Raw genomic sequence first — 25,237 nt, 5'->3', positions numbered from 1 at the left:
ATGCCAAATGTCTAATGCTTGTAAGGATTTCTGTAATTACTTTCTTGTGAAACAAAATAACATCTTATGAAGAGTTCAAGCACAGCAAAGGCAAGGTGGAAATGATAGTACTGAATTAAAGGACATGGTCATGTCTTTCCTTTTAAGGTATTGTTTCTTTTTAAAGTATGCTTACCTTTGGTCTTGGAATTTCTGTCAAGTACAGAATATTCTATCTGAGAAGTTGAAATGAGTGAAACTACTCACAGCTAGAGAGGAACAGTGAGAGTGGGTTGAGGTACTTGAACAACCTCTTAACCACAAAAATACAAGCTGAGCCACCTGGCTGACAGGTAATACAATAATGCTAGAAAGCACACTAATCAACTTCTGTATATTTTTCTTTAGATTTGCAAACGAGACTATCTCAGCAGAATGAAGGTAAACTAGCATTTGATATAACCTGTCACAAGTAGTTCTTGTTGCAGATGTCTATAAATTAAATGCTTCTGGTATAGTTTGCCAGCAGCCCGAGGAACTGTATTGTACTTGTCTGTAGCAATCATACTACATATTGATTATTGACTGAAAATAACAACGTATGTGAAAACACTTTTGCCTTTCTGTAGCATTTCCTCAGTGTTGGTAATGTTCCCCAGCCATATGTTAGTCCTAGAAAATGTGTGGGTTTGTATTTTTGTGGGTTTTATGGGTTTAGTGTGGTTGAGTTTGGGGTTTTTTTACTGCCTTCAGGGCAGGGACTAGAGGAGTCATTTGAGAATCAGGAGGATGGTGTTATTGTCCCAGTATTAGTCATCATCTTACTCTGAGGGTCAAACCTTAATGCATGCACATGTACAGAGAAGGTGACTCATATTTCAACTAAACTAGGAGAAGCTTGCAGCCTATAGGACTGTGCTTATCTTTAATAAGATGTACTGTGATGAGCAACAATAAATGACAAATAATTTCACAGTTATTGGGGAAGAGTATCAATCTGTTCTACAGCTAAAATGTTTAAAATTTTAGTCGTCAAGTATTTCTTAAGTTACGCGTTTCCAGGGGACAAAAGTATAGATACACTTTTTGAAGGATAATTCAACATGCTTAAAATACATTTTGAGAACTCTCGTAAGATGTTATGTCACTCCTGTGGAGTCTAATGGGGTGGTGTCACTCCACCCTGAGCTGCTGCTTGACTTCCAAGAGGAGAAAAAAAATTAAAGGTGCTGCTGGCATACAACTCGGGCAGAATTTTTAGATGCATGTGAAGATGCATATATCTGCATTTAAATGTTAATACTGAAAATCTATGCAGAAAAAGTGCCTGGGGTTATCTTAACACTTTTCAGCTTCAACTGTAGTGCATCTGTGCTGTTTTCTGCATTGATCAATTAAAATTTTCTCTATAATATGTAGTGTTTAGTTATGAGTTTTGCTTTCCTGGTTTTTGTTTTCTGTTTAAACTTCCGCGGTTACTGCTGAATGTTGTGATTTTAAAAAATAGGTAAAGATACTGATTTAAATTGGAGCCATGCATAGCAGGTTCTTAGATTTGGTACTGTTTTTTTTCCTATTACAACAGTTCTGGCTGCAGCTGCTTCCGTACAACCACTTGCAACACAGTGCTTCCAGCTTTCCAACATGTTTAATCCTCAAACGTAAGTGATTTACCGTTGTGTGCTTCTGTTTGGCATTTGTTGATGACTTTAACATCTGAGAAAGGAATCGGAATGTTGCAGAACTTATTTTGATGACTTTCAGCATGGGTTTTGTTTAAGTGATAACATTTCCATCTTTGTCCTCTTCTTTTTCCACCCCCTATAGTGAAGAAGAAGCTGGCTGGGATACAGAAATTAAAGATGATGTGATTGAGGAGTGTAACAAACATGGAGGAGTTATCCACATCTATGTAGACAAAAACTCAGCTCAGGTATGTTGAGAGTTTTGTTGCTTTGTAGTGTATAGAGGGAGCATAATAAATAAATACTGCTGGGTTGTGGGTTTTTTTTCTAAACTGAATCTAAATTTCTTGAAGTTGCTTTGCAGTTTTTGCAGAACATAGGTGGTTCCCCCCTGTTTTGAACCATTGTGTGTAGCTCAAATGCAGATATGAGAGCAGTTTTCTGGTGCTGCAGTCCTCTCTTAGAGTTTTACACAGCTGAAATTACTGTGGAAACGCAGGCTGAAGAGTAGCAACCACTTTCATTCTGGCATTTGGCTTCTCCCTTAAGCTGTGCATTTCCCAAAAGCCAGGGACTTCCAGTTTCTTCTGTTTCTGGAGAAGACAGGCTTTAGCACAAAGGACACCCTGCTCCAGCGTACTTGATATGTGGTTAAATGCCTGCCTAATAATACCACACTTGCGAACAGTTGTGCTCACTAGTAGTGTAAGTGTCTGCAGTTATAACGGGGAGGAGAAGAAAAAGGGCTACTGATGCAGACTTAGTTACAGGTTAGCGCCTGTTTGAGGGACTCTTCAGCCTGCATCTTAAAAAGGCTAATACATTTTTCTTCTGTGTTCACTTTGTTTATGCAATCCCCAGACTGATTATCTCTTCCCTTGTACTTCAGCTCTTGGAATATAAACTGTGGAAGCTCTGTAAATACAGATTGGCTTAGAACCCTTTTTATATGGAATTTACTGCCCAAACTGAAGCACAGGTTTCAAATGCTCTTGTAGTCAGATTAATTTCCAGCCATCAGACCTTGGAAGTGTTCTGTTGTGTTCCATTTGATTGTGCAAGGCTGAAATCTACACTACTGTCCTTCTCAGTATTGCTTAGATGGGATTGTTGTGCTCTGTAATGCACTTGGCATTCACAAACCTTTGTTATCTTGTGCTGCTTCTACAGAAGACTCCTGTCACCTGAAATCCTTTAATGGGGATTACCGAGAGATTAGATGAGAGATGAGCTGCAGTCTAGTACATAAAACAACATACAGTCTTCCCTGGCATTTTTTAATCTGGGCTAATGGGAGGTAGAAACCTTTCCCACAGTTATCTTAGTCTATTACTATCTTAGAGGAAACAAAGTGTCCCTCAGGAGATGGGGGAGTAGGGAGGGGAGAAGTAAACCCAGCAACAAAATAACCAAACATACAGACCCCAAAAAACCCACCACCCCCAAACCCCAGAGAATGCAACAGCCAGTAACATACCTCCCATAGGTTCTGAGCACATAGAGCTGCATATGTGGCTCATGTTAGCAAGTGGATTTAAAAGAAAAAAAAAAACAAACTACAGCTACTATGTCATGAGTTAGCTGTTTGTTACTGTGACAAAACAGATTTCATATAGAATAGCAATGACCCAGATACAAAATACCCACACATATTTAAAAACACTGTATTTGAAGTTTCCACTGTGCTGTGCTGTTTTCTAGGATTAGATTCTGGTAATATTATCTTTTAAGTGTTTAATCTCCCATCTTTTTAGGGTTATTTCCCAGACAGCCATACTTCCCAGGCTAAGGGCCATCAGTAATCAGCCATGAAGGTGTAATTTGTTGAGGGTAAAATTTTGCAGTCCCAGCTGAATACATGGTCTCATGTACCACACCAGTCTACACTGTGGTATGTTAAGGAAAACAGAGCTTTAATGTTGCTGTATCTCATTTCAAGGTTTAAGCAGCTTGGATGCCTGTGCAGGGGGAGACAGAACAGAACTGTGTGTGTTGGTTGCTTAGTCCCTTAACCATGAGCCCCTAATCTCAGGTTTCTCCCTGTGAAGGAATGAGTTAGATTGCACTGAGAAGAGTTAGCACTTCTAACTGTACAGTTAGTACAGGCTGGTGAAGGCTGCTAAAGGGAAAGCTGGATTTGGTTTCTTAACATATTCTTTTCCTGTAAAATCCGTTTCAGCTGGAATCTGATCTGATTCAAAAATTACTGGTAGTAGTCTATGTTTAAGTAGGTAGCCAGGAAAATGCATTCACACTACTGTGAGCATCTGTACATCTTGCAGTTGTTGAATGTGAATATTGCAGTACTCTGGATTAGGCTGTTTTAGTGCTTAATTTGCAGACAGAAAACTTCAGATATCTGGTGAAGTTAAAAGATCAGTCTGTCATTCATGTTAGATACATCTTGGGCTTTACTGGAACAGAGGACTGAGATACATACTAAAGTTTTCATGTTGGAGAATTTTTACAGTACCAGTCTTCCTTGAAGTGCTGAATGTGCTTGCCCCAGGGAATGGGGAGTGCTTAACCCATTTATTTGAAAACCAGGCTGTGAACTCGCATATCTATTTAAGCATTTGTGGTTAAAGTTTGTGATTTACAGGACTTGATGGCTAGCCTGCAGTAGAGGTAGCCAAACTCCTTGCACTTCCCTGTTTCACACGAGATTTGCAGTCAGGAGCCATTGGAAGGGTTATTGCGACCAAATAAGCAATCGGTTATTTGTGAGCTTGATCTGAAATCAACGTTTGGTCTGTGTTGCAAAATCCTATTTAGAAAATTTTAATGCCAAGATGTATGGTAATGCCAGTCAGTAAAAAAACCTGTCCACTACTCCCGTTTTTTCATGCTTATTCTGCATTATCAGTTGATGCCAGTAGGAACATAGCGAGGCAGGTTTGCTTCCACTGCAGCCACGCCAAGGAAGTGTCTGGAGAACAGATATTGTGGGGTGTTTCTCAAGCTTCTAATAGACTCTTAACACTTCTGTATTACAGGGCAACGTGTATGTCAAATGTCCTTCAATTGCTGCTGCCATTGCAGCTGTAAATGCGTTGCATGGGAGGTGGTTTGCAGGTGAGTGGATTTCATGTAGAGAACTGCATTGATTGATTAATTGCAGGAATGACCAAATGCTGATTTAACTTCTTTATCTTCTGATCAGGTAAAATGATTACAGCAGCGTATGTACCTCTTCCAACATACCACAGCCTTTTCCCAGATTCTATGACTGCAACCCAACTACTGGTTCCTGTTCGACGATGAAGATGGATTTAGTCAGTTTTGTACATAGTTATTTTTTGGAGGAAGATTGAGTTATCTTTTATTTAGATAAAACTAAAGGAAAGGATTTAATGTCATTTTGTGTACACTTCCTGCTACCTTTAAAAATAAAATGAAGTAAGCAGAAATGCAGTGTGTTCATTCTCCCTAACTAGCATTTCCACTGTATACAAAGCTGTTGACTTCTTGTTCTGCCTTGTAATTCTTGTACATTGACTAAGGTGATCTGTAGGAACTGAGAAGTAGCTAATAGAAAACAAGTTCTCTGTAAAAGGCAGATGGGACATGATGACATTTTTAATGTTTCACAAGCCTTTCTTTTAATGCAGCAATTACATTTTACATTTCACTAAATGTAGGTGATCTGCTAAAGGTTAATATCAGAGACAGACTTTATGAAGGGACATACTTAGTGTTTTGTATAAATAGAAGATTCAAAAGGCTACTGAAAGCTGACTCTAGGCAGCCACTCAGCTTGCTCTGTGCTGAATAATTGGTAAGAATAGAAGGATTGAAGGGTTTTATTTCTTGATGGTAACTTTTGATTAATGTATCTGTAAAAGTTTCTTTGTAAATACTGTGTGAGGTGTGTCTAAGTTTCCAAACAAAACAATCTCTGCATTTCCAGTAAGTTTCTATGTATGTGGTGTGGCACAGTTGAAGGATTTCAGTAGAGTCTGAAAATTGGTAGGAAATACAGAAACATGTTTTGTTCTGGTTGCATATAATCTTTGCTCTTTTTAAGCTCTGTGAGCTCTGAAATATATTTTTGGGTTACTTCAGTGTGTTTGACAAGACAGCTTGATATTTCTATCAAACAAAGACTTTCATATTGCAACAATCTTTGTAAGAACCACTCAAATAAAATTCTCTTAAAAAGGCTTTCATGAATCTTGTATTTCTCTGCTCTCCTGATGTGACTAAGCAGTGTGTGCTGTAGATTGGAGGTGAGCGAAAGATGCTTGGGAAGGAGGGTGGGTGTTTGGAATACCACTCCTTCAGGAGATGCAGGAGCTGGTTCCTGCTGTTTGAAACCCTATGCATACTGCAGAAGTGGGTGGTGAAGGGCCTGTGGGTTTTCTTGCTGCCTGGGCCGTTGACAGCTCTTGCCCTTACTTGGGCCTGCTGCAGATTCAAAAGAGAGATCACTTCCCCCCTGCCTGCCTCTGCCCCCATCTCAAATGGTTGTGAATTACAGGGATGTACAAGTAAGGTATGATGTACAAGCGAGGTACATTGGCTTTTAGTCTGGCTTCTGTAGGGAAGCCTGCCCAAGTGGATTGCCCTCTTAGTACCCTTTTCCCTACCTCTCTGTCATTTTTAACCAGTGGCTAACAAAAGCTGTGTTTGACAAAGATGTAGACAGTATATGTTCCACCCAGGTGGGTGAAAGGGGGCTACGCAGGGATGCTGCCAGTGCTTTGAGATGGAATGTTGTGGTGGCTGGTTTCTGGCCTTGAGAGTGTCCATTTGGGGGTGTGTGGCTGTGGCTGAGCTGCAGTATGGCAGGAGGCAATCTCCAGTAGTCCAGGAGCGAGCCATGGGAGAAAATGGGTCTGGGCAACTAGGTGTAGCATAAAGGCAGATGTGGGGAGGAGGCAGGAACATACTGGTTGAAGAATATGTATGCGACAAAACTGAAGCCAGCCAAGCAAAGCTGCTCTCCCCTTTTGTCTGCCCATATTTTTTTAGTTGCCAGTATTAAATCCATCTGTGCCAGCTGGAGTAAAACCTGAGCTGTTCCAGAGCAGCTGTGTTGCTTGGCTTGATGATTGGCACAGTTTCTCAGGGGTTACAAAGTCAACCTGACAGCCAACAGAACACGCTTTTAGTGGCAGATTTGTGTTTCTCCCTGAAAAACTGGGAGGATGGCACTCATACCAAGTAAAGGTTGTACAAGTGCTGGTTGAGGTTCTGCTGCTAACCTGTCCTATCCTTAAACAGAAATAAAGGAGCAAAGATAAGCCTTGTTTCAAAAGGCAGATAATAGGGGCTTGCAACACTAAATGTGATAGTTATGCTGTAGGCAGTGCTAGAGATGCAGGGAGTAATCGTCTGTTCTCCCTGGGAAGCACTGAGCACCCTGTAGGCCTGTTAAGGCAGGCTGTAGAAGACCTCATTTCTAGTAGCAGGTCTCCTACAGGTAGAAGCCCCCTGCCCTTGCTAAGGGAATGGAAAAAAGCTATTGCAAGTTCCTATTGCTGGAGGCAGCTGCAACCACTTCTGCCCATCCCTTTTCCAGAAGGGCTGTACAGCAGCATGCCCTTCCCCTCACAAGGTGTGCGAGACTGCACCCTTTGGACCTTCAGAGCTGTGAGAGGCAACACAGTCAGGCTGTCCTCTTCTGTGCTCAATAGCACAGCAACTTGCAGCACAGCTAGTCCTGAAGGGAGAGCTTTGGGAAAGGTGTCACTCAAGGCCTGACCAAGGAGTACCTCTCCCATGTCTGGTGTTGAAGTCATCCTTGTGACTCATCACTAACTACCTGTCATGTGACACAAGCAGTTTCCCATTTTCCAGCAATTTTAACAGTTTCCAGCAACACAGCTGTAACTGTTCTGTGCTGCTCCATGGCTGCTTCCTGCACCCATGTGCTGCCAGGCTGGCTGGAAAGTGTCCAGGCTGCTGTAGTTTGCCTTCAGCTGGAGAAGGACTTGCCCAAGTCCTTCTGGGGTCCCTTGCTCTTTGTGAGGGCACTTGCCCCATATTACCTGGCACTTGGAAATGGGATAAGCTTCAATCCCCCTATTTTTGCAGTAAGAGAGGAATTTGATAGTTGATCTGAATTAGCCAGAGCAGCTCCACCTTGACACACGGGGAAGGTGAGCTGCCCGAGTACCAAAGGGTGAAATGTGTGTGCTGTACTTATGTCTGTGAAATAGGAACTTTAACATAGTACAATGCATTATTAATTCTCATTGTCATGAGACTGAGATAGGAGGAAAGTAGAAATTTGGTTAAAAGCATGTTTACAGTCAGAAGAGCAGGGAAGACAGTGCTTCACTGTTTCATGAAGAGCTCTCACTTCTAGATATCTAAAGATTTTATTATGGTACAGAGAAGGAATGGCTGGACAGGGGCATTCCAAGATAAAACCCAAGTGCCAGGTTAGCAGCGGATTCCCATACCAATAGCCATGAATGTCCCAAAGGTCCCACCACTTTGCATCATGGTTTTGCCAACTCCACCCATCAGCTCTCGTCCTCTCATGCCAATCCTGAGATAAAGAAAAACAAAGAAATTACATAAAAGCTGAAGCCTGACAGGTAACAACAGATCTGCAACAGGAAACATCTGATACATGCAGACTGAATGCCCAAATCAAATACCTCCTCTTCAGTCTAAATTTAAATGATACTCCTGCCTTCACAACGAGACTGGCTGCAGTGCCCTGTGCCTGAGCTACAGCGGGCAGGGGGTGGGGGTGGGTGGGGTAAGGAGCTGTACTCTTTGGGCACTTGAGTGACCCTCGCCAATGGCCCATGTGTGGTTTTTTTCCTGCAGCAGTACCACCTGATGCTGTACCCTCCTGCCACACCACTAGCAGGAACAGCTTTACCTTCTAGTGCCCTAAATACCCTTAATTTTTTTGGGAAAAAATTGTGCTGTTCAAATATTTGACTTGCCAGAGAATAAAAAGGGGATAGGCTGTTGCATTACTATCCTGTCTGGCTGCAGTGGCACTGGTTTCCGTATCACCAACTTAAAATCATGTTGTAAACTCTTCCTATTCACTGCTGACACCATATTTTAATATGAGAGAAACATGAAAGGCCTAGAGGTGTCCAGAGGAATTTCTGTTCTCCAGTTCCCACTTACCTAAGGTCAGACTGAAACAAATTGTTCCATCTCAGGAAGCTCTCATGATATTTGACTTCTAAGCACGGCAGTGACTATACAGTCTAAGGAACTTCATGCACCTGATTTTTAAACATGGAGATTTCCCCTCAAAAACGGTACAGCAGAAGTAACGTAGTTGTGTCATTTAAGTACGATAGAACCACTGTCACTGCTTCTTCTGAATACCTTAAATCTGTATTTTCTGCTAGCATTGTACCACTTCCAAATACCCTCCAGAACCTGAGAGAGATCAGAAAACTCTTTAAACTATCAGATTAGACTTTGTGCCTTTTCCTCCTTTTAGGTTCACAACAAATCATCGCCCATATTTAATCACAGATGAAAAACCTCAAGCATAAAACGTTCTGCAAAATATTAAAGAGCTTATTTCAGGAATTCCTTTTCACAGATGATGCGTGCCAAAACCAGTCAGTATGCAGTGCAAGGGCTATCTTGGAGCAGCGAGCATTGTTTGTTTCCCTGCCAGCATGCCGGGGAGTGCTGGGGAAAGGTGTCCCTCTCTCATTCACAGTGGTATTGTGCCAGTGCCATCCACAGCTCTGCCTACACTCTTGCAATTAAGACTCGGGGTCCATATAAGTGATTGTCTCCATGCAGGGGGATGGGACACCCAAAGCAACCATGATGCCCATACCCAAGAGCTTGCAGAATACCTTAGGAAGCTTTAGAGCAAGGAGAGGGCTACACGTTTATCTGCACAGCCAATTCATCCAGCTCTTCCTGGAGCTGATCTTCCAGCTTCAGCTTCCCAATGCAATCCCCCTTACAAGCGGCAGGAAAAGGTCAGTGAAACCATGACCTCCTCATACACAGCTGACCCAGAGGTGATGCTCCACCACCACTAGACTTTCTCATTTGAGGCTAGGGCTGACAAGGGGCTCTTCAACTGTGGTTAATTTGTAGCCACTAACAAAGTTTCACCTGTGTGATGACACAGGACCCGGAGATCCGCACCTCCCTTCCCAATCCCACAGTGGCAGCATTTCTCTGGCTCTCGCTGTATCATGACCTGTTCACAGAAGCTGTTTCCTCAGCGTACCTGAGGCAGGAAAACGTGCCGAATAGTGCTCCTGCTGCCATGCCTACTGCAAAGCCCATCATGAAACCCATCTTTACTCTGTCAAAGCAGCTGGGCTGCGATTGCCCGTATGGGCCCATGGTCACAGGCATCTGGAAAAGAAAACAAAACACCTGCATGGATTTACTGCTTTGACTAACACTTCTATAACCAAACTGGGCTGGAAAGCCAGCCTGCACACTTCCGAGCGTCTCCTAAGTGTAGTGTCGGATGGTTTGCAGGCTTTCAGGCTCGTCTCCTCACTCATCAAGCAGGAAAAGGCAGGAAGGGAATGCCAGTGCCTCGATGACGGCCCTGTTTCGCCCTCGGCAAGCTCCGGGGAGTGCCGCTGTGTTTCCGAGAGCTGTTTAGGACCCCCCTCCGTGCTCTTCAGTTCCCCGTGAGCAGCGCACGGCGTCACGTAGCAATGCTTCTGCTGCCGGGCCCGTCCTCCGGAGCTGCCACCGACGTCGGAGCGGGGCAGCGAACCCGCCCCGCAGGGCCCGAGGCCGAGGCGAGGGCTCAGGCTGCGCACGGCCCTGCGGCCCCCCCGGGAGGGGCGGCCTCCGCCTCCCGCCCGCCGCCAGGCCTCGCCCCCGCCGCACCAGGGCCCTCCACGTCCGCCTCACCTCGCAGGTGCTCCGACCGCCGCCCGCACCCCGCCCCGGAGACCCGAGCCTCCACCGCCAACCCCCTGGGGAGGGGCGAGGGCCGGCACCCCGCCCGTACCTCGCTCCCTCCGGCCGCACCGCACCCACCACCGCTGCCCGCTCCGGTCTCCGCTTCCGGCGCGTGCCCTGACGTAGTCGGAAGGGGCGGGTGCGCCCAGCACCGAGGCTATGTCGGGGTGGCGGCGCCTGGCGGCTTTGCGGGCGGCTCCCGCCTCTCGGTGGTTTCCGATGGTCGCGCCAGCGCCGAGCAGGGCTGCGGCGGGGGCAGAACTGCTGCCCAGGCCGGAGGCGGCGGCAGCGGCGCCCGAGGCTCCGGGGGGGGGCGGTGAAGCACCGTCCCGGCCGTCCCCCCCCTCTTCGGGACGAAGCGGCGATGGAGGCGGCGCCCTGCGGCCGCTCTACATGGACGTGCAGGCCACCACCCCGCTGGTAAGAGTGCGTCTCCCCCGCCCGCGCTGCTGCCGCCGCTGCTTCGACCCGCGAAGCTACGGCGCCGCCCGGCGCGCAGGCGGCACGGGGCAGGGGAGGCCCAGCCTCTGCTCCGGTCTCCGGCCTTCGCCCTCCGCCGCCTCTGCCTCCCCCTGGCGCGGCCGCGTCTTCCCGGGCGTGAGGTTCTCCCTGCGCTCGCGGCCGCGCCCGAAGCAGCGTCAGTTAGAGGGAGCTGTAACGGCGGAGGCCGGGCGGCGGCGGGGAGGCCGGGCCGCCGCAGGCCTTTTAGCCGCGCCGCTCCGACGCCGCCGGTCTCCCGCCTGGGCAGCAGCTCAGCCCCGCCGCGGCCCTGCTCTCCTGCCTCGCCGCCGCTGTACAGAGGCTCGGTGCCCGCTCCGTGCTCTGCCGGGCCGCCGCACGGTGGGAGCCACGGCAGAGCTCGCACCGGCAGCTGCGGGTACGAGTATTGCTTTTAGGGGCAGCAAGGAGTTAATCTGATCGAGATGCTTACCTGCGTAGTTTTTCCTGACTTTTTAAGACTTGGTGTTGCTTCTGCTTGGAAGGCCAAGGCTGGTTGGGGCTTGGCACACCCTGGTCTAGTGGAAGGTGTCCTTTGGGACAGCGGGTTGGAACTAGGTGGTCTGTAAAGTCCCTCCCAACCCAGACCATTCTGTGATTCTGTATGCCCAGAAAATCCTATTCTTGCATGGTTGTCTTGAGGCAGATCGAGGTTACGTGTGAGGGTGCAGAACGTGATTGCCAGATGCTTGTATTCACTGGAGGCAGCGTTGTATATAAGGTGTAACAACCTCAAGCTTTCAAGGTCTGGCCTGAGCTAAATCTAGACATTGCAGAAGAAGTGCTGCGAATCCTGGGACAGAGGGATCAGGGGGGTGTAGAGGGGACAGAGATGCTTTTCCTTCTCCTTTTCTAAGTCTGTGTGGTTCATGTCTTGCAGGATCCCAGAGTCCTGGACAGCATGCTCCCATATCTGACAGCCTACTACGGCAATCCCCACTCCAGGACCCATGCCTATGGCTGGGAGAGTGAGGCTGCCATGGAGAAAGCAAGGCAGGTGAGTCTTCAGCTCTCTGCAGTCCTAGTGGTTTTCCTGCTGGCGAGCAAATGCCAGTGTCAAAAGAAAATCAAAATTAACAATAAGGCTGTTGTAGTTAGTTAGTTCTCTGTGGGCTGTATTATAGCAGCTTTCTCTTCGCATAGTTGTACTTAAGCAGATTTGTTGTGAGAAAAAATAATGAGGTTAGAGCAACTGAAATGGCAGAAACCAATACTTAAGGTGAAAGTGCCTCAAAATTTTTGGTTTCCTGAGGTCACAAGCATGCTGCTGCAATAACTGAGCTAACTCCATATTTTATCTATTCTGCTAGTCTTAGGTGTGAGTCTGTCATTTTTGGGGGAAGCAATACTTACTGGGGTTTACGTTCTTTTTATGACAGGCGCAAGGGTGGATTCTTGAAAACATTTTGCATGTGTTTTGCTCTGATGAGTTCATTATATTTTATCTTAACAAGTCAAATTTGTATTTCTTTTTAAACAGCAAGTTGCAGATTTAATTGGAGCTGATTCAAGGGAAATTATATTTACCAGTGGTGCAACAGAATCAAATAATATGGCAATAAAGGTAAAAGGTTTATGCTGATAGTTATTTGTTAAGATTATGCTCTTAAGAACTGTATGCGTTTTTCAATAGTTTAGGTGTTAATATGTTGGCCCAGTTAGCAGATATTCAAGTTCCTGGATTTATTCCTTGTGGTACTCTACTACGTAAGTGGAGAAAATACTGGGGTGTTTTAGTGCCCAGGACATGGTTTTGAGGACAGAGTATAATACTTGGTGTTTACCTTATATGCACCAAGTGCAGTCCTTCTGCTTACGTAATTAAAATCTTTATAATGAAATATAGCGGAGATGCTGATCACAAACCTTTTTCTGACTAGGATCAGGTAGTGTTCTAACCTTTAGTGTGTGCTTGTTCAGACTTTGTCATTGTATAGGACTCCATTGCAAATGTTTTTTTTAAAAGTATTTATTTTAATAGTGTCTAGAGCTTATGTTGGCTAACATTTTTGCAGGCCTTTTGAAAAATGAGTGCTGATGGAAATATGTAGTGTGAATTGCATGTCATTACCTTTTAGATTCATCACTTTGGGGAAAACGGGGAAGATCCAAATGAATTATATCTGAATAGTGATTTCTTATTTCTGATTGTTTTGTGTAAAGCTCGCTTTCTTCCGTGATCTAACAGCAATTTTTTTGTTGATGGATTGTGCCTGACAGGGTGTTGCAAGGTTCTATAAATCCAGAAAAAAGCATATAATTACTACACAAACAGAGCACAAGTGCGTGTTGGATTCTTGCCGTTCCTTGGAGACAGAAGGTTTTCGGGTCACATATCTACCCGTTAAAAAGAATGGGCTTATAGATTTGAAGGTAGGTTGTTTACTGACAGAAAGAAAGTGAAAATAGAAGAGGTTTCTGCTTCACATTGATGCTTAAGAGGGCCTTGTGTCCTCGTGATGATAAAGAGGAAAGGATGGTAAATATCACAATGTGGAATGGGTCACAGTCAAATCTGTCACGGCTGGGGAAAGATATTCTATTCTGTCTGCTTTAGACTTTTTCTCAACCAAAACATTCATCTCTCATCCCATAGTTCACCTGCTGTGCCTTCATGCTTCACACCCATGCAGGTGGAGCTGTGCATACCCTTATAGAGAGCCCAGTACATGACTAGGATGGAGCTGGCTTTGATGCAGGAGATACTGGTGAAATTCCATGACCTGAGCTACTCAAGGCATCAGTGATTACCATACTCCCTTCTGATTGCTGTCCATGAACTGACCCTTCTGGCTGTACTGGCTGCAGTCCTGGGATTTAGATGTTGTATATGCTTATTTCATGATTTGTGTCCTGTAATACAGGACAGCGTCAGTTTTATTTCTAGCCCTGTCATCTGACTTGGAGAGGTGTTGTGTGTATGTGGTGGGGTAGAGGGATTAGGCCTGCAGGCGCAGGAGTCTTAGCTGTGTTCTCTGAGAACTTTGCTGGCAGACTCCTTCTTTGCACAATGCTTTCTTGTATATAATGCAGTTCCTTTATAGCCAGCCACTTTGTCTAGATGTGGCTTAAGCTGTTTTGTGGGTGGTTAATTTATTAAAGAAAATAGTTCAGAGGAATATACAAGACATGGCAAAAGCCTGTTCTGACGTGATTAAATCAAGTCAGGTGGCACAGTGCATACCAGGGTTAGGATATGCAGAAATGCAATTGATCATTGATCGTGCTCCTCTTCCTACAGGAATTTCACATGGATTAGTGTTCTTGCCAGGACTGTTTGTCAGAACCCAAGGGGTTTCTCCATAACGTGCTAGTTAGGAGGCTGGTGGTTAAGATTTGCTAGCAAATTGACGGTGTGCACAGGAATCTTGCTTCTGCCATTAGTCACAACTTCTGTATGTATATTTCACCAGGATTTGGAGAATGCATTCCAGCCAGATACAAGTTTGGTTTCTGTAATGACTGTGAATAATGAAATAGGAGTAAAGCAGCCAATTCATGACATTGGTAAGTACACCATGGCTTCCAGAGGCCAACTAATGTCACATCTGCTTCATTTTACTTAATATTTTCATACCCAAGTACTACTGATGCAACAAATTAGATGTAGTATAGTTAAGGAATAAATAATAATGCTGTCCCAAATGAAAACTTACTTTAAAGGGGAAATAAGGATGAAATATAGTACTTCTACAGTGAGTATTGCAGCAATTATAGCCTTGTACAGATCAGCTGCAGTGTTTCTAGTTTCATTGATGGATGAAAAAATTGCACAGGTAACTGGCCAAATTGAGTTTACATCCTATAATGGTTTATTGTAGACTTTGTGGACTTGTAGTGTTTAAGAAGAGAAATATGCAGAATTTGGGGCTGGAGGGGATGGTGAGCACCACACTTGGACACCCCTTCTCCCCCAGTAATGTTGTATATGGTCATGAACCCATGCAGCCATTTGTACTTAAACTTGGTAGGTGTGGTTTTGGAAGCAGTCTTACTTCTTAGCAGCAGCAGGCTTTTTTAACTACTTAACTGAAAGAAATTCACTGCAGTCTTACCTGCTGACCTGCCTAAACCTGTGCCCAGCTAGGCACCAGCCAGAATAGCTCCTATGCAGCTTTAGACGCTACTGTAAAAGAAACATGACAGTGCCTGTTTCTTCCTTTGTCACCTTAGAACCTGTCCCTGCTATAAACTGATGCTTTAGATTCATTGTTGGAGTCATTGGAATCATAACCATTAGATGAGATTACATGGGGTTTTTTTGCTTTTGTGTGTTTATTACAGGTGAGATCTGCCGTGTGCATAAGGTTTTCTTCCACACAGATGCTGCACAAGCAATTGGTAAAATTCCTATGGATGTCAACAACATGAAAATTGATCTAATGAGCATCAGTGGCCATAAAATTTATGGGCCCAAAGGTACGTACCAAAATGCTTTTCTAGAGAATTGTTGCTTCCATGCCTGCCTACCTTAAGGTAACTATGCAGCGTATGAAGTAAAACCTACCTGTCTTAGTGACAGGAAATATCTTCTAAGACTGGTGTTGGACTGATTTTGGAGTAGTTCAGGCACCACTGCCAGACTTAGAGCTGTGCTGTGGTGTGCGGATCTTCAGTGCAGATGGGTTGTGAGGTCGTTTCACTGAAGGAAGAAACAGTATCTTATAATGGTGGCAGCATTAGGAGGAGTGGCTTTTCAGGAGTTGTCTGCTTGGTGTGAAGCACTATTGATGCTGAAACAGTTGAAATAAAATGATTGGGTTACATGGTAATGTTTAGTCCTGAGTGTAACTTGCAATGGGGAGATCAAAAGGTAACTGGAAAGCTTAAATGCTTAGTCATTTTGGTTGTCTTGTACTTCCAATGGCTTCTTCCCCCCCAGCTCCATTTGTGCATCTTCTTTGCGGAGTGGGGTTTAAAATCTGGCTATGGATTTTTTAGTTGGTTCCCAAATAGTAAAAGTTCAGCTATTATCACTGTCACGATCAATTTAGTTTGTAACACTGGATGCAGAAAGACAGAAAGCAGGTTTGCTGTATTCTGTGTGCTATTCAGAAACAAAAGACAAAATTATTTTTTTCAATATGTTGTCTCTTTATGCATGAGCTCTCTTCAGAGCTGAAGTCCTCTCTGGATGAGGACTAAGTTTTCAACCAGTAACTTTGAGCAGGTGACAGACATAAATTTTCACAACTTGTTATGAACAGAAGTTGCAAACATTCTTCATGTGGTGACAGTTACTTGTTAGGTATGCCAAGGCACGTGAAGACATGGAAATCAAGTTCACAGATGAGGAGAGTAGACAGTGGAACTGGCTGGCATATCTAATCTGCCTGTTGGAAATCGGTGCCACTGATTAGTCTCCCTAATAAGGATGGGAGAGAACTGGGACTAGTGGTGGCCTGGTAAACCAGAGAAAGGAGTTCTTCTAGAGCTTTCAGTTGGAAGTCAGTAAGGGAACATATATGAATGAAATACCTGCACATAAAAACTTCAGTGCAAAGGGATGAACTTCAGCTGTGCACAGGAATTGAGAAGTAAGGGAAGTACGGACTCCTTAGGTGGCTGAAGCATGCTGGTGGAAACTGAGCTTCTCCCATGGCTAAAGCTCTGGGAGCCTGAGCAAAGAGAAATGCGAATGATGGGGACGAACAGCATTTCCTAGAAAATACTGTGCTTCTGTATATGTTCACTAATTTTTTTTTTCTTCCAGTGAGGTGTCCAAATATGTGTTTGCTGTGGAAATAAGGAATGTTTCCAAACCTTGGAGTCCCTTTGCATAATTTCAGAATGGTGGTTGCATACTAAAACAGCTTTCCTTGTTTTCAAGGGGTTGGTGCTCTCTATGTTCGCCGTCGACCGCGCGTCAGGCTAGAACCCCTGCAAAGTGGGGGAGGCCAGGAGAGAGGACTGCGGTCTGGGACTGTGCCTACTCCTTTGGCAGTGGGCCTGGGGGCAGCATGTGAAGTGGCACAGGAAGAGATGGAGGTATGTGGGAGGAGATATTTGTTTTGGATTCCAGAAAAGAATATTAGAGGGCCAGTTAAGTCTTAGATTCTTTAGGTCTTTTTGTGTCCATGTGCATGAATTAAATTTGATTTTCGTGTTGTAACATTAAGTAAATGTTTTGGCATTTTTCAAGGATTTTTTGGGTAATTGGAAGTTCTTTCTTAAGTTTCTTTTTTACTTGAAATGGTTTGAATCATGGTTTTCTACAACAGGTTTATTGTTGACAGTTCTAGTAAAATACAGCTTTAAGTGCTTACACTCATCTCTCCATTCTGTGCACATGTATTAGCAGCATCTCTGAAATGGTATAACTCCATGTTTGTGTAATCTATATTGAAAAAAATAAAAATTCCAGAGTCCATTATCATACCTGTTAAATGTATGTAAGTTCAAGTTTACTGCAGCTTTGCAACTAAGAATTACTACTTTTTTTTTTTTTTTTTTTTCCTAGCTTGGACAGTAGAGTTTTTATTTGCTAGGTCTGGTCTCTAACTAAGCCTTTGTGTGCTGCTACATCTGTTTGTGGGCACCAATCCATTCCTTACAGCTGGAATGTAAAAATCCTCTAATACAGTGCCAGTGGGATGCATAAGCCAGATACCTGTACATGTAGGATCAAGCTTCTTCCTGGGGGGCAGGCAGAGATCTCCATCTGAGATGGGTGATTAGGGAAGCCTTGTTAAAGATTGGAGAGCCTGCAGAGCTTGAATTCTGCATGATCCTCAGATCTGGATTCTATTCCTTGCCTGCAGAGTTCTGGCATTTGTACACCAAGTAACATTTGAGATAGCCTCTTTTTATAAGCATGCATTGCATGTGTGCATCCAGCCATTTCTCTACACCAGAGCTGATACCGTACCTTAATGCTGGTTTTTTTTAGTGTAAGTGACCTCATTTTTTAGTCTGGAACGAGACAGTGCACGTGGACAGTTCTCATTGCCAAGTTGAGTTCACAGTAATTTGCGAGTCCATGTGTTTATGTAGTATAGTTTGAGAGCCCCTAGGGAAATAAGGGGCACTTACCATAATAGATGCACTTCTGTTGCAAAATGTGTCATCTTATGCACTGCCTAATTTGTCTTTAAACGTAAAGGACTCTGTGCTTTTGTGAAAGCCTGTTTGGCAGCTTGTGTATATATAGATCTTTCTGAATGGTTTGGAATATTTTTGAAGGCTGAGCTAGCTAGAACCAAGCTGGTAGTTCTCTTCTAAAACAGTCTGTAGAGTAGGCAAAGTTTGACAGTTTCTTTTTAAGTTTCAGATGTGTTCTCTCCCTAGTCTAACCAAACTACAAACCCAACTACTTCAGTTTGCTCATGGCTGGTGACACAAAGCAGTTCGAGTGAGGTCAAACTGTACGCTGTTCATTATTTTGGTCTCTTTTCTGGTTTCTTTGCTAGTACGACCATAAGCGAATCTCTCAACTGGCAGAACGACTGGTTACAAAAATAATGACTGAAGTTCCTGATGTGCTTATGAATGGAGATAGAGAGCATCGCTATCCAGGTAACATTAGCAAGATCCAGAGCCCCTTAGCTCCTCAGTGTTAATGACCATGACTGAATAATGCACTTCAGCTACATGTTTTGCAAGTACTGCCATGTGGGGTAGGATTTGCCCTAGATTTCAGTTGATGGAAGTTTTTTTCTATTTCATTTATTTGTGTGTAGGATGCATCAATTTATCTTTTGCATATGTGGAAGGGGAGAGTCTTCTGATGGCTTTGAAAGATGTGGCTCTGTCTTCAGGAAGGTAAGGTGGAATGTGTGGGAGGATAGCAGTACATTTTGGTGAGAAAATAACATCTGCTAATGGATGTACAAAGTAAGGAGTGATCTCCTCTGTGCCATGTATTTGTGTATTTGGTTAGTGAGTCAGCCTGACATTGATTGCATTCTAAGATGGTGTTTAAGTGGCACATTTTAAATGAAGGTCTAATTTACTCATACTGAAAGCAAAAAAAAAAAAAAACAAACCCAAACACAAAAAAACCCTCCAAAACCACCAGAAAATAACAGCCTAGAAATTCCTACCTGCTAGCCTTGCAGACTGGTTAAATGCAGCCTGAGTAGCCTTGACTTGTAACTGCCCGTGACGCTTTCATTCTAAAGGCTACCAGCATTTGAGCAGCGTCTGTCCTTCAGCAGGATTACACACAAGTGGCAGATAGTAACTAGAATCTAGTGAGGTTGGGCAAATATCTGAATTAAATTAGCTTCTAGTACCTGTGTTTAATGCAAAAGCAGAAAGAAAATTGAATATGCTTTTATGGAGCTCTGTTGGCTCTACAGGAGTGATGAGTAATGTTTCTGTTACTAAGATGAACTTGATGGTTGTGATGAAGGTAACTGAGTGTCAAGATGCCCTCCTTTCCTAACCTTTGGGAACAAAGTGGTCAGTGTGTCTTTAATTAGAAATATGTTGGCACTGTGAACAGGAAGAACAAGTCTGCACATGACTGTCTCTGAAGCCAGACACTTCTGTAATTTAAAAATCTCTTCTGAGGCTCTGCTTTGCACACCAGAGAGCTGTAAATGGCTTTCCAGTTCATGCTGCATGTTGCTACCTGTAAAAATTGAGTAACAACATATAACCAGTTTTGCCTGCTGCTTGAAGATGGAAGTTTTCTCTAGTGATGACTATAACTAGGTCATCTTGCTCTGGATTCCTCTGCACGCTGTGTTTCATTTAATTGTTTTGCTGCAAAACAACAGCTTGTGAAGCCTTTTTTTTTTTTTTTTTTTTTTTTAATGTTTCTGTTGGTATGTTACCTTCTCTGGCTAATTCTGTCTTTGATCCTTTGTCTTTTTTCATGGCTTTCATTTCAGCTACCTCTTAGTCTGCATTCTTGCTGCTTCTGTTTGGCATTGTATTTATTCTTCCTGCATTATGCGTTCTCTCTTCTTACTTTGTGCTCCTATTTTATTACACTCATTCCCCTCTAATGCCCACTCCTTCCATTCTTCAGGAGCAGAAATACCACTCTTCTTGCTTGTATTCACTGGTGGTTTCTAAGAGGCTGAGGAAGCTGGTACAGGTTGTTGTAGGGTCACAGTAATATTAAATGCCTGTAAATGACCTGTTCCTTGTTGGAGATTAGTGAAGTGTTATTTCAGTGTAGCATCTGCATATGAAGAGAAGTTTGAAACTTGCCTGCTTTCCCTGTCCCCAGTGCTTGCACATCAGCTTCTCTGGAGCCTTCCTATGTTTTGCGGGCTATCGGAACAGATGAAGACTTGGCTCACTCATCTATAAGGTGCGTGGAGTGGTCTTCCCTAATGCTTCCAAACATTCTTCTTTTCTGCTAGCAGTAGGTGATGGATTTGTTCCACCCTTACATATGCACATTATTCTAGTCCTTAATGGTTTTCTTTTGGTTTAGATTTGGCATTGGTCGTTTCACTACAGAAGAAGAAGTGGATTATACGGTGCAGAAGTGCATACAGCATGTTAGGAGGCTGAGGGAAATGAGGTGAGCCATCTTACTGAATGTAAAGACTTCAGTATGGTAATATTTGAAGAGCTGGATTTAGCTGAAAATAATTGTTTGCTTCAGAAATCTGGTGGTGTCTGTATATAAGCGAGTGGTATTGCCAGAGTGGGTAGTGAGCCTGATTTTAACAGTAGTGAGAAATTTTTGAAGGAAACAGACCTGGTAACAAACCTTCTCCCAGATCCTGCCTTTGTCAGGGAAAGAATATGAGTAGGGCAAGGATGTAGGGCAATACCTAGAAGTTTCTAAGCCAGAGGTGATATTACTGAGTTTATGTATCAATAAGGTTGGTGGGGGGTTTTTTTGGTGAAACTGAAAGACTCCTGACTCATCTGGACAGTGTCAAATGTGAGGGCTCAGTCTCTAAGAGACAGCAGTAGTTTATGCCTAAAATGGGGGCAGGAAATGAGGTGCCCTGCTCTCTCACCTCTTGTATTTTGGGGTGAGGACACAGTTGAGGACTGATTGTCTGAAGCTTCCTGACCTCCAGAAGAAGATGGGTAGATGGGTATGTCCTAATTTATTGTGTAGTTGATGAAACTGTCTGTTTGGTGGTTGTTTTTGATATTGTCCTGTACATTTTAGTCCTCATTCTTCTCCTTTCTTTACAGCCCCCTCTGGGAAATGGTGCAGGATGGAATTGACCTCAAAAGCATTAAATGGAGTCAGCACTGAGAAAACATCACTACCCATGGACTAGATGCAGATGTGGATTAAAATGCGTTTTCTGTACATTCTTGAACAAATTATGCAGCACTTATGGTTTTTGACACTTGCAGTTTGGCTGGAAAACTACCCTTTCTGATCACAAAGACTAGTTTAATTTATGGCTTCTTAGACTATCCTGAAGAAAGGCAGGATGATATAACACCCACTGTGTTTATATTGATTCACAGCAGTTTATGCTAAAACATAATTTATTTGGAAATGTATTTTCTAATAAGGAAATTAAATCAGTGTGTTACTTCTGGGCCAGTGGAATCCTGGCGAGAGGTGGTTGTTTCTCCGTGTAAAACATCCTGCGTAGCTGTTCTGTTTGTAGCACAGACCTATTGCCAGGCCTCCTGCTCTTTCTATTTTGAGGTGGACATCCTGTCGCTGGTTTTGTGTTGCTCAAATGCATTGTACTCTGAGAAACTCTCAGATAGGAAGAAGCTTGGCATTTCTAGAGGAAAAGGATGCCTCAGCATGGCTGTGTGCCTTCACAGTTGAGGTGTACGTGCAGTTAAGAACTCCCTCACCCGAAACTGAGTATTTTGTGTTCTTTTTGCCTTGGTTTTAGCCTTTTTTTGGGTGATGCTTGTACAGACCAGTGTGCATTAATCTAAAACATTCTTCAGCGTTACACAGTTTATGTACAATGATGATGCACTTTGCTGTCCCCTCCATTGTGTTTCTCCATGCGATGTTTTTCTAAGTAAGGAAAGACAAGTTGAATGATTGGGGGAGTGGCATAGGCAGAATATGCAAGCTTCAGTTGCAGCACTAGTTGGGTTGGAACATGATTGGTGGGGGAGAGCAGATAAAGTCTTAATGCAGTCTGTTTTTTTGTTTTGTTGGGTTTTTTTTCCTCCCCTTGTAATGAGTCCTTTGCTGTTACTCAAGAGTTTGCCTGTGGGCTGTTGGCTTCTATCACTTTAGGGAGTCTTGCCCAGTTGAGCCTGTATATTTTACCTGGAGACAGGAACGTGAGGCTCTGGAGTTGTCTCTGCATGACAGTCTGTACTTCTGTCTCACTAGAGACTTGCATGGGAATCCGTTTCCTGTTCCATGCAAATGCTGGGGGAATGTCTGTTAAAAAGGGTTTGATGAGATTAATTTGTATCATTTCTCCTTTCTTACCTTTGTTGGTCTTCGCAGTAGGAAACGTAACCCTGCATTACAAAGTGCCTTTTTTTCAGTTGCATAAGCTGACAGCTCTCAAAGTAGTTTGTTTGACAGATGCTGTATTAGCTGCTGAATTTAATATACCCTTTAGACAGTAAGCCTCCAGTCTGGATGGTATCTACCTCGAAGATGAACCATGTAACGTAAAAGCTGAAGCTAAGTCTCACAAGGTGGATTGTGTTACAAAAGCTTGGTTTGTTTGCTTTTTTTTTTTGTTACCAGGGATGGATCTGGTTGGTTATAACGCAAAGCTAATCCTCAGTTGTTCTATTGGAAATTATTAGCTTTGGCAGTTTTAATTTTGTAGGGCTGGCACCTATTTCTTCAAAACATTTTTGAAACTACCATATGCATAAATAGGTTTTAGAGGTGTTATATGTACTGTTTCCTGGGTTAAGCACTTGATAACACTGCCAGCATGTTTTAGATCTATATGTTTGTGAAATTGTTCTTTGTATTTCATGGATGATAAAAAATTATAGAGAAGACTTAAACTTGGCTACTTCCAGTCATTTTGGATCTGCCTTTCTGGCTGAATTATGCAGCATTATCAGTAAGTGGCTAAAGTGTAGCCTTTTATTAGAGAATAGAGAAAGAACTCCTGAGTTTTCTGTGAACACTGTTAGAAACTCACTCTGGCATCAAGTCAGCATTTGACTTTTGATGAGTCATTCTTCTCAAACTCAATGGCTGATCTGAGCTAATTTAAAAAAAAACTCAAATAGTTTAGATTTATGATTATTTTGAGAAGAGGGAGCCCCAGATCCTGAAGATTCTCACCACCTCTTTTATGTACTAAGATATAAAACATCAGTTCTATATATAAAGACTTGGGAAACTCATTCACACTGTTAAAAAATGTTTGTTTGAGAATGCTTGTATAGCAAGATGAGGAAAAATTTATAGTGGACATAACTTTTCTCCATGACAGAAAGAAGTAAACCCAAGGTCCTGGGGGGTGCTCAGCAGGGCACTGGTGGTGGCTGCTCACCTGGCCCAGGAGGTGAAGCAAGCGAGGCAAACGCCTGGGGCCTTGTTGGGGTTACCCTGTAAAAGCCAGTGAAGTGACCGTGCAGTAACGTAACGCAATGCTCTTCTCTACTAATAAAAATCAGCTCTGTAGAACAAAACCAACATGCACCCCGCCCAAGCCAGTGCTGGAGGGTGTCCCAGTACACCAGGAGTCTGTGTGAGCTTTCTTTCGAAAAGCTCTTGGCCTTGGTTTTACTCAAACTTACTCGTTCTTCTTAGTGGCACAATGGGTGTTTGTTCCCTCACACTTTACTTTAAAGCATCCTGTATAAATTCCACACCGCCACCCCTACCCCCCTGTTATGTACTTAGCATCCTGCTTCACTTTCAGTTTAGGTGGGGGAGACAGATAAATTGGCACTCTCTCAACAGTTTCCTCGTACCTAATAAAGGCAAATCCCATTCTTTTCTAGCATTCTGTCTGCCTTCCACCATGTGCATATTACGGGGGAGCATATTGGACACTGTTACCTATGATCCCTGTCTTTTAACCTGCCTACCAGTGTTTTGCTTTCCAGAGCCACTTTTCCCCCTGCTATTGGTACCTAACTGCATCATGCTGCCAACTCCTCTTTGGTACCCTTGGTCACTAGGCATGCTCCTAATAACTAGTCCAGGATGTTGTTCCCCCTCATACAATCTGCAGTAAATCTGTTTCTGTTAATCTTGAGTGAACTATGTATTTACTTCCCATGAAAATTGGGGTATGGCTGAGGAGGCAGTTGGAGACATGTGCAGGTAACCTGAGTCGCAGACATTTGTTTCAGACTGCCCCAGCTAAGCTGCAGCATAGACCAGAACACTTGAGGTGCAAGGACACGTGATGATCTGCAGCAGCTGTCCAGAGCATCAGGGTTTGCTTTTCAGTGCACCTTTGTGGAGTCAGTACAGACGCTGGCTAGAGGCCTGCTGAAGATTATGTGGTTTTGTCCTGGCTTTTTTGCTGGTCCACACAGTAAACGTCACAAGTCTCTCCACCAGACTTTATTTCAGCGATAAAAAGCAACGTGGTGACTCATCACGTTCTCAAAAGCTGAAAAGTCTTAGGTTTTTTTTCTGACCTGGGATACTCCAGTGCTGCTTTTCTGTTATCTTATATCTTCTTCCCACTGCAGCGTGGCTATTACAGCTTGGGAAGTGCTGCAGAGTGAGGCTCTGAGCTGCAGGTGCTCCTGCTCCCAGTTGTGTATCTTGGCCAAGCCTGGCTGTGGATACTGCTGGTGACTTCAGTCACCTGCTTCTCTCAGTTATGTTGAGGGGTGCATGCTGACAGCTGACCCTGCCCAGTGTGATAAAACTACAAATTACTGGATATTACTTATAGCCATCAGTGTGATGTGTAAGCAGGTGGCACACGTTGCAACACAGAAAGGATGTGTTAGCTCGATGGAACTGATGCATTTTCAGGGCACCTTTACCATAAATACCAAATAGAGTACAAAATCTGTAAACCCAGGGATTATAGGAAGAAGATGAGCAAGCGTGGGCTGTTTTTTTGGGGAGGGGATGTGGGTGGTAAAGGAGAATTTGAGAGTAGAAACAGGGAATATACAGGGAAACAAATCATGGAGTGGGGGCTACTGTGGGGCCCAGCAGCCCCAGGCCTGACCTGATCCCATTGCCTCCAGACAGCACACCCATCACACAGCTCAGCCCTAGTTTCTGTTCAGTGGTGAAAAACAACTAAGTAAACTGAATTGCTGAACGCCCAGATTTGCTGGAAAAGCATTTTGCCATGTTAGGTGATGATTTCTTTTCATCAGTTTCTTGCAGC

The 25,237-nt window shown here is 43.8% G+C and overlaps 3 protein-coding genes across 7 annotated transcripts in view; 2 read left to right on the top strand and 1 right to left on the bottom strand.

Annotated features, from left to right (window-relative positions):
• The window catches only part of RBM39 (RNA binding motif protein 39), a 31,858-nt gene extending 26,030 nt beyond the window's left edge, over positions 1–5,828 (top strand). For 3 of the 5 annotated variants that reach the window (XM_080405423.1, XM_080405422.1, XM_080405421.1), the window contains 5 exons: positions 388–420; positions 1,565–1,640; positions 1,807–1,912; positions 4,661–4,739; positions 4,828–5,828. In XM_080405423.1, coding sequence (XP_080261549.1) covers positions 388–420; positions 1,565–1,640; positions 1,807–1,912; positions 4,661–4,739; positions 4,828–4,928 — 395 coding nt within the window. In that variant the 3' untranslated portion in view covers positions 4,929–5,828. Of the gene's footprint in view, positions 1–387; positions 421–1,564; positions 1,641–1,806; positions 1,913–4,660; positions 4,740–4,827 lie in introns of those variants that run through there. The other 2 variants (XR_013930868.1, XR_013930869.1) reach the window with 1 other exon arrangement.
• A 2,143-nt stretch (positions 5,829–7,971) lies between these two features.
• Positions 7,972–10,718, bottom strand: ROMO1 (reactive oxygen species modulator 1). The gene is made up of 3 exons (XM_080405434.1): positions 10,594–10,718; positions 9,847–9,977; positions 7,972–8,163 (listed from the first exon to the last, which is right to left on the bottom strand). The coding sequence occupies exons 2-3, from the start codon at positions 9,975–9,977 to the stop codon at positions 8,055–8,057; spliced, it is 240 nt and encodes a 79-aa protein (XP_080261560.1). The 5' UTR covers positions 10,594–10,718; the 3' UTR covers positions 7,972–8,054.
• Positions 10,642–21,536, top strand: NFS1 (NFS1 cysteine desulfurase). The gene is made up of 12 exons (XM_080405424.1): positions 10,642–10,964; positions 11,923–12,039; positions 12,523–12,606; positions 13,263–13,415; positions 14,456–14,549; positions 15,327–15,461; positions 16,873–17,030; positions 18,452–18,557; positions 18,722–18,803; positions 20,224–20,307; positions 20,434–20,523; positions 21,156–21,536. Exons 1-12 carry the CDS (start codon positions 10,704–10,706, stop codon positions 21,217–21,219), a joined length of 1,428 nt encoding a protein of 475 aa, XP_080261550.1. The 5' UTR covers positions 10,642–10,703; the 3' UTR covers positions 21,220–21,536.
• The last annotated feature ends 3,701 nt before the right edge of the window (positions 21,537–25,237 follow it).

The sequence above is a fragment of the Falco punctatus genome, assembly GCF_963210335.1.
Source record: "Falco punctatus genome assembly, chromosome: 10".
In the NCBI taxonomy this organism is placed as follows: domain Eukaryota; kingdom Metazoa; phylum Chordata; class Aves; order Falconiformes; family Falconidae; genus Falco; species Falco punctatus.
This window is presented reverse-complemented; position numbering and strand designations above follow the sequence as displayed.